We start from the raw sequence: 11,240 nt of genomic DNA, 5'->3' as shown, positions 1-11,240 counted from the left end.
CATAAACAGACTGTTTTCTACTTCTTTGTGCCTTAGAAGAAGCTCGCATTAAAAAAAAGCACTATATTGTTTAGTGGCTCACAAACCTCATAACAGTAGAAGATATGGTAATGTTTTGTAGGTGCTTGTGAGAGAATTCATGTGTCGTAATTACAAATAAATATATTTGAGATTTATGACTGATACTAGCTTTTCCTCCATTTATTATCTGGTGATACTTGAAGCAGTCATGAAATAATTTTGCTCAATTCCATTAAATTTTATTTGTTGCAGGTGAACTTGAAAAGTTGAAGGCAGAGTGGAGCGCTTTGGAAGCTGAATGTGTTACACTAAGGAAGGAAAATACCTTGCTTACATCTGAACTTCAACGACAAGAGAAGGAGCTTTCTAGGTAAGGGCAGAATGGATTTGTCTAGGAAGGTATCGTAGTAGCTGAAGAGGTTTTTTTGTTGTTGTTTTTTCTTCCCAAAAGTGGTACTAAATGTCTGATGGTGTTTCAATAAATTTATTCAAATTTTATTTATATCATAGTAGTGGGCAGAACACACTTTCACACCAAATTGTTATACCAAGCTATTTTTTTCTATTTTGCAAATGCTTCTGTAGTACTTACTTATCAGTCATGTTATAGTCATAAGGTAACCCGACTTATTTTGCTGCTTGGACTTGGAAGTGTGCATTATGGAATTATTTAGACTTAATAGTTATCCTTCTACTTAAAAGATAATAAACCACATAGATTTCCTAACCTAAAATTTTCTCAGCATTCAGGGTTGGAAAATGATTCTCAGATAGTATGGTGTCTCATGGAAGCCTGTCACATTATAAATAGTAACGATGGGCAGAAACAGTATTCTATATCATATTTTGCTGAACAGAAAAATACAAATCTTTTTATCGCAAGCACCATAATGTGTTTTGGGAGGGATTTTAGAGTGCAGGCGTATTTGTATTTTACTGTATTTCTTTTGCTATTTGAGCACATGACATGGCTAAAAACTATCTAAATCTTCTGTCTGGAAGTAACTTCCCCTCTTATCCCTTCATCTCCCATTATGATGATGTTCTTCACTTTCAGATATTGGAATTTAATTCACAAAGTAAATATGGGACAGCAACTTTGTTGTAGATCTGAATTTTACCATCATGTTTAGATATGTGGGGTGTTTTGTTTTTTTCTTTTTTTCTTCTTCTGGCTGCCTTACTGTTGTAAGATCTAATTTAAAAAATGGAAATTTCCCACAATAAAACATTTCTAGAAGTAATGTATTATTTTACAGGAATCAAACCTTTCTTTTTCATTCCATCATGCCCTGATTTCCACTTGTATTTTTTCGGAAGATCACACGAGCAAATACAGGAGACATGCAAGATCTCTCCTTTATTTTTCTTTGTCTTGCACAGGCAAAAATTAACACTACTTGGTTATTACACTGAAGTTTGTAAGGGCTTAATTTAGAGCTTTCTGTGACTATTACACAATTGTACTAAACACTTGAAGAATTTACTAGCTATTAGCTTTAGCTTATGCAGCTGGAGTAAGCAAAGAAGCATGTGTGCAAATAAGTGAAATACTTCTAACAACCTTGGACAGACTTCTTGTTACAAATTTGTTTCAAAATACTTTGGAATATATAATAAATACTTAGTGAATAATAAAAAGTAAAATAAGAAACTAAAAATTAGGAATTATAAATTATAGATTATTATTAATTATACACACTAAGCTGTGCACATATATTTAAAAGCAGGACTATGGCCAGCCTTTTGTGTCAGTACTTCGTATAGGGAGACAATGATCTGCACTTCTATGATTGCTCTAAGCTGATATTTCCGTATTAAATAAAAATAATATGTGAAGCTTTGGAGGATGAAAAGTGCTTTTAAAAAAATCTCGTTTGTTTAAATTTAAAACACATGAGGAATCAATTGGATTTTGTTTTTCAGCTCTCAGAAACAGAGTTTAGCGCTAACCAGCGATATAAGTGTTCTTGAAATGTCTCGAAAGGAACTTGAAAATCAGATGGGATCTTTGAGAGAAAAACATCAACGGGATGCAGCTAGTCTAAAAAGCCAACTTAGTGAAGCTGAGAGTCAAGCAAAAGATGTTCAGAAGGAGGTAACACAAAACATTATTTCTGTTTTGAGAGAATGTAATGCCCAATGACTTTGACTTTTAAGCTAAAAGAAAAGGAAAAATATAAGATTCCTAGTAATTAAAATTTTTCATATTTTTATTGCAAGTACTTTTATGGTAGCTAACAATATAAAAACTGGGGGTTAAATCTAAACAGGAAAATTTCAGATAAAAATTACTTGCGTGTGTCTTGGGAACTTCCTAAAGTTTACTTTTGTGCATTACCTTAGTGAATTTACTTTTAAGCTGTTCAGACAGGTAAACCCTTATTCAGAGTCTTCCTGAACATTGTGGTATAGAGTTTCATTAGCTGTTATGAATCAAAATTAATTCTTTTCAGTCAGTATGATCTTTCTAGTTAGATTTAAAGTCTTTTATTTGACAATGGGACTACACAGTCTTTACAAAGGTCTCCTTTCATCTTACTGGATCACTGAGCTGCTGAAGATGATTAACAAGTGCATAAGGAAAAGCTAGCATTTTGAGCACGTATTTCATCTGCCTAGCCTCTAAAGATTATGTCTGGAAGAAGGCCATAGCCTCCAACAATTACTTGCTTTCTCTTATGAGCATTTTGTGATGTTTTCCCCAGTCACTGCTTTTAGTTTCTTTTGCAGTCCTTTGCTTTGCTCTGTCATTAATTCATCCATGTCACATTCCTTACCATTCTCAAAATTTGAAAAACCCAGTCTTGTTAGTCTGTGTTTTTGTAATCAGATGTATTTGTAGAGATGCCTGATCTTTTAAATTTGTGGTAAATGCCAGTACTGAAAGTCATTGGTTCTGTCCTTACTAATCCCTGTCATGAGGACTACTAGAAAGCTTGTGATCTGTAGAAAAAATTGAATGTGAGTTTGAAAGAGGAGAAGCTGCCCATGCTGTAGGAACCTGAGACACATTCACCCAGTATTGTTTGTACTTGACCCACACTGAGGATTATGGCATGACTGTAATAGGGCATAACATTTTTTTTTTTTAATGCCTTTCTTACTCTTATGTTTGAGTTTGCTGTGTGGGAAGAGCGTTTGTTTTACTTCATACAGAATGTTGATTTTTGCACCTATCTGATTGGTGTAGGTATTTAAACTACAGCCCAGATGTAAGACCACTATTTAAACGTAAAGGACTCCTTGTTCCCCTGTTTCTTGTTTTGTCTTCGTAGTTTTTACAGTCCTTTCCAATATGATAATGAGTAACTGTTTGGTAGGAGAGATGAATTAAGGCCTCGCATTTACTTCATATTTCTTTTTTGTAGTAATCCTAACCCTTTCAAAGTCAGGGACAAAATCTTCATTTAGAAAAAAAGAAAATCTAAACTAAGATTTTTCTGCCCTGCTTTTATGAAAAGAGAGTGTACTGATCCAAGGCAAGTTACTCTAGGCAGATGACAGGAAAAAGGAAGCTGTGCACTAAGCAAATGCAAGCATGTGTTGGGTGCCCAGGGGTCCGCAGACTGTTTTCTCTTTGTCTTTAGTATGAAAGAACACAGACTGCGCTCTCAGAGCTGAAGACGAAGTATGAGATGGCTGAACAAGAAAATCAGTCACTCGCAGAAGAGCTCAAACAATGTAAAGAAAACCTGAAGCTGCTACAAGAAAAAGGAAACAACGTAAGTCTGTACAAAATATGTGGGGAAGTAGGGCGATGACACTGGCAATTCTGTTGATTGAGGGAGTATGTAAGGGTCAAATAGGACTTCAAAAACAAAAAAAAGGCTGCCTACCATATTACATGCAAAATTCCATTCTGGTGCTACCTGTGCAAATTTGCAGGTCCTTACACTGTTACAATTATGCATGCAAGTTAAATTTACAGTTGTGTGACAGTTTTAAATATGGCCTTAAATATCTGCTCTCTTGAAAACATCTGGCTTAAATACTAGTGAACCAGAACTAAGCAAAACTTATTAATTTCAGAGAATATACATGGGTAAAAGCTGAGAAACCTGTATCCAAATGAATTAAGCAATCTTTTTCAAGATGCTTTTATTTTATTAATGTTTATTACAACAGATGTTCCCCCCTTACTCTTGCTCATGCTTCTTAACAGTGGTTATCCCTGATCGGCTCATGCTTTAAACAGTGCAGTTGAACTGTCCTTTGTATTCACTAATGAAAACATTATTTTCTTTCCAATTAATTTGAGAAGTTGTATCATTAGAATTGAGTTTACAGCTAGGGACAACTTGTTTTATACTGAGACTTCTGAAATCCCCCAAATGTTAAGGGTGTGGCAGACACGTTATAAGGTGGTCATAGCCTTATTTTAGATACCTTACTACCCTGGGACGGCTGGCTTCTTGTCTTCCTGTACTGCCTCTATGGTCAGGGCAGGGTGAACAACTCCTGCAGTGGGCAGTACAAAACAGGAGGATAATGGATGCTCTGTAATAGCCTTTTAGAAAACTGTTTCTCTGACTATGAAGAAAGTTCTACAGGTACCATCCCCTAAAGTCAGCTGGCTGCTAGATGCCCAAAGTTTGAGTGAATACTCTTGCCATAGCCAATTACGTAATGTAAACCTCTTAACATAGTAGAGCTGTCAAAGATGTAAAGAATTCAAAGCCCTTCTCACTTTTTTCAGCCGTATTTTCAGGAATATGATGTTAGAATTCTCTTGGAACCAGCTTCCTCCTTAGAATTCTTCTGCAATGCTCAGATAATATTGAGTTACTGAAGTAGGCAGAAGTCAAAAACAAACAACCAAAAAACTCCCATTCTAGTAGAAGAGATCACACTGAATAAACAATTGTGAATGTGAGATTTTGTGCTCTGTTAAAAACATTAACCTCAGGATTAAAATGATCAGTGGAAAAAGGGGGATAGTAGAGGGAATAAATACTGTGAAGGGAATTGGAGCACCTGATGAAAGTGGAAAAGCTTGCAAGGTAAGGGAAGTTTTAGGAAGAGTTTGAGGTGAGTATTTAAATGAAATCAGGAACCACAGCAGTTGCCCAAATCTGTTTCCAGAGGAGGAGTTAATTATGGCAGTTGAAACCTGGAGGTCAGGGTATGATGAAGAGCATCCAACTATATAAGGACTTGCAGGACAAGCTTGCTGTTCAAGCAAGCATTACTTGCAATCAGTAATGTAAAACAGATCTATCTTGTGGATTATTTGAAGCATCATGGATACTGGGCTGAGTTCCAAGGTCAAATTTTTCAAGTACCATTGTCCCCTTATGCTGGAATCATTATCTGCTACTTCATTTCCGAGGACAGTGTCCCACAGAAAGTGACTTCCCACTGTGGGATTTGTTCCTTTTTGCAGCCCATCTGTATCTGAGTTTGCGTATCCTCATATTCTAATACAAGATGCACATTTTTGATGAAGCACCTAGTTAAATGCTCCTCGACAATAAGGAGATTTGTTATAGATTGATAAGTTCATGAAGGGGAAAATTTAATCGTTTGGAGGCAATTTCATTTAATGTGGTGGATATTTATCATCTATTTCATTTACCAAGATGCCACAGCCATGAATGTGTATAACTTTAAAAAAAAAAAAAAAGTAAAAAAATAATAAATCCATAGAATTGTTCAGTGAACTAACAAATGTTAGAAAAGACAAGGCTGTTGTACTGCATTTGGGATATCATTTAAATATTAAGTTTTTATACTTAAGTTTTACTTAAAAAAAAAAAGTGTTGTGTTCTGAAACGCTTAGCAGTGTGGTGTACTACTTGTGCTTGCATGCTTGTAGTCACTGATTGTTTCCTGATGTGCTTTATACGATAGATTTGTTTATGTGAATGGTTTGAGAACCTTAGCTGCTCTGGTTGACTTAAACTTCTGGCACTTTTTTGAACACTGCTGTGATTATTTCTACCAACATGCTTTCTGTGGGAAGGTGGCACTCCGACTTGTGGCACCAGTGACACAAAAATAATCCTGCATGACAATGACTTTAATAGTTACATATAATTTGTCTATTAAATATTTGCCTTGATTAAAACAAATTTGACTTGAATGGCAGAGACTAGACTACCTTCTAAGATTCCTGTTTTGAACCATATTGGAGGTTCTATGATTAAGTGACTTCTACAAATTTGTAACAGGATGAGATTTCATTTATGGATCACAATGTTTTAGAAGGTCTTCAAGCATGAATTTATTATTTATTTATTTGACTGAACAAAATCAAGGTGGCTTCAGCACAAAAAAGTTCTTAAAATATTTAGCATGGTTTGAAGTTAACCCCTGTGTGTCTGTGTGTGTGCACGAATATATAGGCTAGGATAGAGAGAAAGCAGATGTCTTCCAAGGACAGCCTAAAAAGAAATTAGGTCCTTTTTTTGCTTTTAATTTATCATATTAAGGATGAGGCTGCCCATCCAGAATGTGAAGTAAAGTAGTTAACAATTAATTGAATGTAGCTGGGAAAATGTGTAGATGGTTCTAACGAGGCCATAAGCTAAACGAACCCTGCAATCTTGCCAGCTGGTGGTTTGGCCCAGCTGCAACACTTGATCGATTTTCAGAATTGCATTTGGCCACAAGGCTGATGAGCTGCCAGAGATGCTGCTCTTTGTGGCATCTCTAACAGAAATGTACTTCCCTGCTTTATAGTAACTTAGTGTTGATTGTACAGTCATGTTACAATCTCACGGAAATGTCTGAACTACTGGGTTTGCCTGTGGGCATAATTGATTCACTAATGGAGGAAAAAAATTGTTTTTCCTGGAGGCTGGTGATGGAAAATGGGAAAGGCTAACTTGCAAGGAATGAAGAAGTAGCTGAAAAATTCAGTATCTGGTGTGAGTCTTTCTGCCTTAAGAAATCCAGATGGGATTTCCTATCACTTAGAAAAAGTAAAACTAACTATAAATAAGATACAGGCAAATCAGTTTAAGATTTGTATTGTTTCTCAGCGCTAAATTCCAAGTTGTGACAAGAGGTTTCTCAGAACATTTTCTGCTTAATTCCCTTTATTTTTAAACATCCCTGTTCATTTGAGTAGAATGGTGTACTAACTTTGTATACCAGATTAGATAATGCTGTATTGTGTTAGATGTCTTTAATACATTTCAATTAAAACAAAACTCACTGACTTATTTTCCCCTCTCTAAATCATCTTTACCTGATTGATTTATAGCACAAAGTGATTTTTAATATCCCTTCCCTTCTTTAGCCTTCCATATTACAACCCGTCCCAGCCGTATTCATCGGCCTAATCCTGGCTTTCCTGTATTGGTGTTACGGCCCATTGTGGTAGCGAAAGGTACAAGCACTACTGTTCAGTCAATGTATGTTTGTCCCTCTCACCTGTTTGTGCCATTTCTGTATAAAATAGTGCATGGTGAAATGCTCACAGGTATTTCTTTACCTGAAGCAAACCCTTCATTTAATATGCCATTCCGTTGATACTGATGAGCTGAGCAATCAACTAATCACTTAACATCTGTGTGATTTCTTTAATGCTAACAATGAATTTCGTTCTATCTGGTTCTGAATGTGCCTCTTCTAACTCGGTCTCAGTTTGTCTTTAGCAAATGGGCTACCTTTTGCACAATGCTGCGATGCTAGGGCCTGTAAGAAAACTTAATTGCCTAATTAACTGTGAAAAATGAAGAGTTTGCCTCTGAATAATAATAAAAATCAACAAGCTTTGGTTCCTATTTATGGACTAAGAAATTCCTCTCTGGCTCTAAACACTTTAATTTTTCTCACTATTGCTGTGAAGAAGATGGAAAAAAAGACAAGATGAGAAATAGGTGGTTGGTTTGTATTCTGAACTCTCAGCTTGCATTTTCTCTAACGTCTCTCAGTGTGTCCTCCTCCTAAAATGCTACTGTTGTCATGAAATGCTGTGACAATCCATTTGAAATGATGTTGTTAGGATCTGCTACAAACTAACTTCATAGATCTGGATTTAAATATTTAAAAGCTAAGTTAAAGATGTCAGTACTGCATAAACCTGTGTCTAGCCATTACTTGGCACAAGCCATGTTTTAAACATTTTAAGCCCTCACATGTTGAATAGCAGATTTCTTTGAGGTGCGTACAGTAATGAAGCTGGAAACACGGAACTGCCAAAAGTTCTCCTGGTGATCCTCAGTCATGAAGAGGTGTGGAGTTCCCTTTGCTAGAGAAACACGGTTTACTGTGATGCTCTAAGCCAGGACTAGCCTGCGGTAGGGCTCATGGGTGACATTTTAGTGATGCCTATCAACAGGTACTCAGGACTTTCAGGAGCCACGGGGTAAACTGATTAGTATGAATTAGAACAAATATGATATTGATTTTTTTTTTCTCTCCACACAGAGACAATGGCCTTGGATGCCTGTGATGGCAGCTTTGGTTGCTGTAACAGCCGTGGTGCTGTACCCAGGCCTAACCAGAGCTTCTCCATGAGAACTGTTGTTGAATCCATACACCGTCCTCCCTTTAGAAGCTGGCAACATTCATATACTGAGGGAAAACAGATTAATTCTCTTCCTTTTTACCTCTTAATACAGCACAGCTCTGCGTGAGAACAGCAGTAGGGTCATTTGCTTTAAACTGTATAAAATGTATCTGTCTATAAAGAGGGAATAAAATTGTGATTCATCATACTGTGAGCAATATTTTTGCTTACAATTTCATGCAAGTTTTAAATTAGTATGTTGGGATTCTGAATACTATAATGGTGGCCTAAAGTAGGCTTCTTGGTACCAAATTATTTATAATGGCTAGTGTTGTGGACACTTACTTTAGAATCTGATTGCCAGATTTAAAAGGAAAAACACATTTCTGATTTGGACACCCAAGCCAAGTAACCTTGCAGATACTTGGAAAACAGATGCAGTGTGCTCAGTGCCTTTCAGTATGTTGGGGGTTTTTTTGTTGTTTTTGTTTTTAAACTAGTATACCATTTTACTTGCTGTTAGTCACTGAGCTGTTGGGAACAAGACTTAAGAAAACTTCTCTTACCACGCCTTTTGAAGGAAGCATATTTTTCTTTGATAAGGGTTGCTTTATTAATGATTTTTGGGAATAAACACAATTCATGTCCAGCCTTAAAGAGATAGAGATACTGATGGTGAAGACCAGCCTAGAGTGTTTAGTGTGCGCGTGTGCGAGTGTAAGCATGTGTGTGTTCTTGAGTGAACTAAGGTGTTTCTGGGAGCAAGTACTTGGTCATTTGATGGACATAGTGCAGTGATTCAACTTACGTTAACTTTAGTTTGAATGTAATTTATTAAATTTCATATATTTAAAGAGATGCGTTCTTTAAAAGTATGAATACTTTCTCACATACCACATGTATCAATTTATTTTTTCAGTCATTTGATACTTTCTGACTTGAGCTGGAGAAGCTCTTTAGATAAGCTTTTGTTGACGTAACTTTATGAAGAGAACTGCTACAGTACATCTGTGATTAGCTGAAAAAAATCTAAGATACATAAAATACTACAAAATTGGAATCATATACCTGATGATTTTTTGTCAGGTTAAGACGATTTTAATTTGGTAGTAAAATTTTGTGCATCATCATCACATGGCTGTAAGTATGATGCAGTGGTCCCCATTACAAAGTTTATTTTCCTTATCTAAGTACTATAACTATTGCTATTTGCTGACTTTTGGTGGGAATCACTGTAGTTAGTGCTGAATTAAATGTAGACTGTAGTTGTCTTGTTCAGCGCAACAGTTCTGTCAAAAAAGTTTATTAAAGACTTAATATGCTAAGGAATGGTAAAGTAAAATGGCTCTGCTAAAGGAAATTTCAAAATAGGGAGGTAATCTCAGCAATTGAATTGGCTTTAAAAAATGTTATGGCAATTGACAGATAGTTTAAATATTTAAATAGAAATTTAGCATATAATTTACTTCGTGAGGTTTTAAGGGTCATTGTCCTTTAATTAAAGGTTCTGTCTTAAGTTACACGGGATTTGCTAAGGGGAGGATTATTAGTTCGAAAGAATAGTCCACAAGTGACTTGTAGAAAATATTGTCATTTAGTTCATTCATTTCATCCTTTTCAGTTGCAGGAAGCCACCCAACCACAGAACACTCGTATGCCAGTGGTACTTAGTACCTCTTGTATATAGGTTATTGCAAATATTGTTCTGAAATGCTTAACTTCAGAATTACATTTTTTAAAGTAAATAATTGTTTTAAATCTATTTTGTAAAAATATAAAATTACAATAGAATTTCTGGAGTACAGATTAAACTATTTGCACTAACACACGTGATGTGCATGATTTAATAAAATAACTTTACTCTCCCTATGCATGTTTGAGTTGAATGTCATTTAAAAACAAAAGATTCATGCTAAGTTTCTTTTGCGCTAGATATTGCCACAGTTACTAGGCACAATGTCTGCAGCATGTCCAGTAATAGCAAAAGACTTTTTTTACCTTGTATTTCACGTTTGCACTGGTTTAAGCTTTTGTCTAGCTGATCTCTCTCCTGGCTGTGGTTTTCAGAAAGGAAGAGGGGAGGAGAGAGCGATGACAGGCTTGGGAGCGTTATTGCCATGGCGGGGGGAAGCGTTCCCAGCTGACGGGTGGATGGTGCCTGTGGCAGGGGTTGTGGCTGGAGGAGCAGTGGCTGCAGGTAGCGGGGCAATAGTGGGAAGGGAGCCTGATGCTGCCTCCTCTCTTTAGCATCTTGAACTCCCTGTTTGTCCCTCTTCCAGCTACTGTTTCTCTTCCAGTTGATTCTGTTCCCTCCTCCCTGCTGGCAGCATGTAGGCATGGTGTGAGGAGGTGGAGTGGAGCCTGGTGCAGCAGTGGTCCCTCGCGGCTGGCAGTGGGGAAGGTGCCGAGTTCCTGGGGACCAACCTGGGGATGGGCCCGCGCTGCCAGCGGCTGCCCTGAACTGAGCAACGCTGCCTGCGACACAAGTTTGTTCTGGTATTAAAGACAAATGTGTTTTCAGAAATCTTGAGGGCATCAGAGAGCTGAAATTTGAGACCCAACATGGCTGTATTGAAGGAGAAAGATTTCCCATTTAATGATGTGCATGTGTGCATATTTATATTGTATACACAGGTGCACAGTACACATTGCATGGGGGTTTGTGCTTACAAGTATACCTGTGGTTCTCTAATGCTGTGCCTTTCCCTGGAGTTCTTGACATTTGCATGTTCAAAATGATCAAGAATGAGCTCAAATG

At 36.8% G+C, this 11,240-nt stretch overlaps 1 protein-coding gene across 33 annotated transcripts in view; it reads left to right on the top strand.

The window, feature by feature from the left end:
• SLMAP (sarcolemma associated protein) overlaps positions 1-10,677 on the top strand; it is an 89,507-nt gene extending 78,830 nt beyond the window's left edge. For 5 of the 33 annotated variants that reach the window (XM_072876326.1, XM_072876327.1, XM_072876331.1 and 2 more), the window contains 5 exons: positions 274-391; positions 1,948-2,119; positions 3,612-3,746; positions 7,268-7,357; positions 8,401-10,369. In XM_072876326.1, the coding sequence (XP_072732427.1) occupies positions 274-391; positions 1,948-2,119; positions 3,612-3,746; positions 7,268-7,351 (509 nt within the window). In that variant the 3' untranslated portion in view covers positions 7,352-7,357; positions 8,401-10,369. Of the gene's footprint in view, positions 1-273; positions 392-1,947; positions 2,120-3,611; positions 3,747-7,267; positions 7,358-8,400 lie in introns of all 33 variants that reach the window. The other 28 variants (XM_072876325.1, XM_072876332.1, XM_072876344.1 and 25 more) reach the window with 15 other exon arrangements.
• Positions 10,678-11,240: the final 563 nt, after the last annotated feature.

This window comes from Ciconia boyciana, chromosome 11 (genome assembly GCF_034638445.1).
Source record: "Ciconia boyciana chromosome 11, ASM3463844v1, whole genome shotgun sequence".
Taxonomy (NCBI): Eukaryota; Metazoa; Chordata; class Aves; order Ciconiiformes; family Ciconiidae; genus Ciconia; species Ciconia boyciana.
Note: the sequence above shows the minus strand (reverse complement) of the source record. Positions and strands in the feature narration are given on the sequence as shown.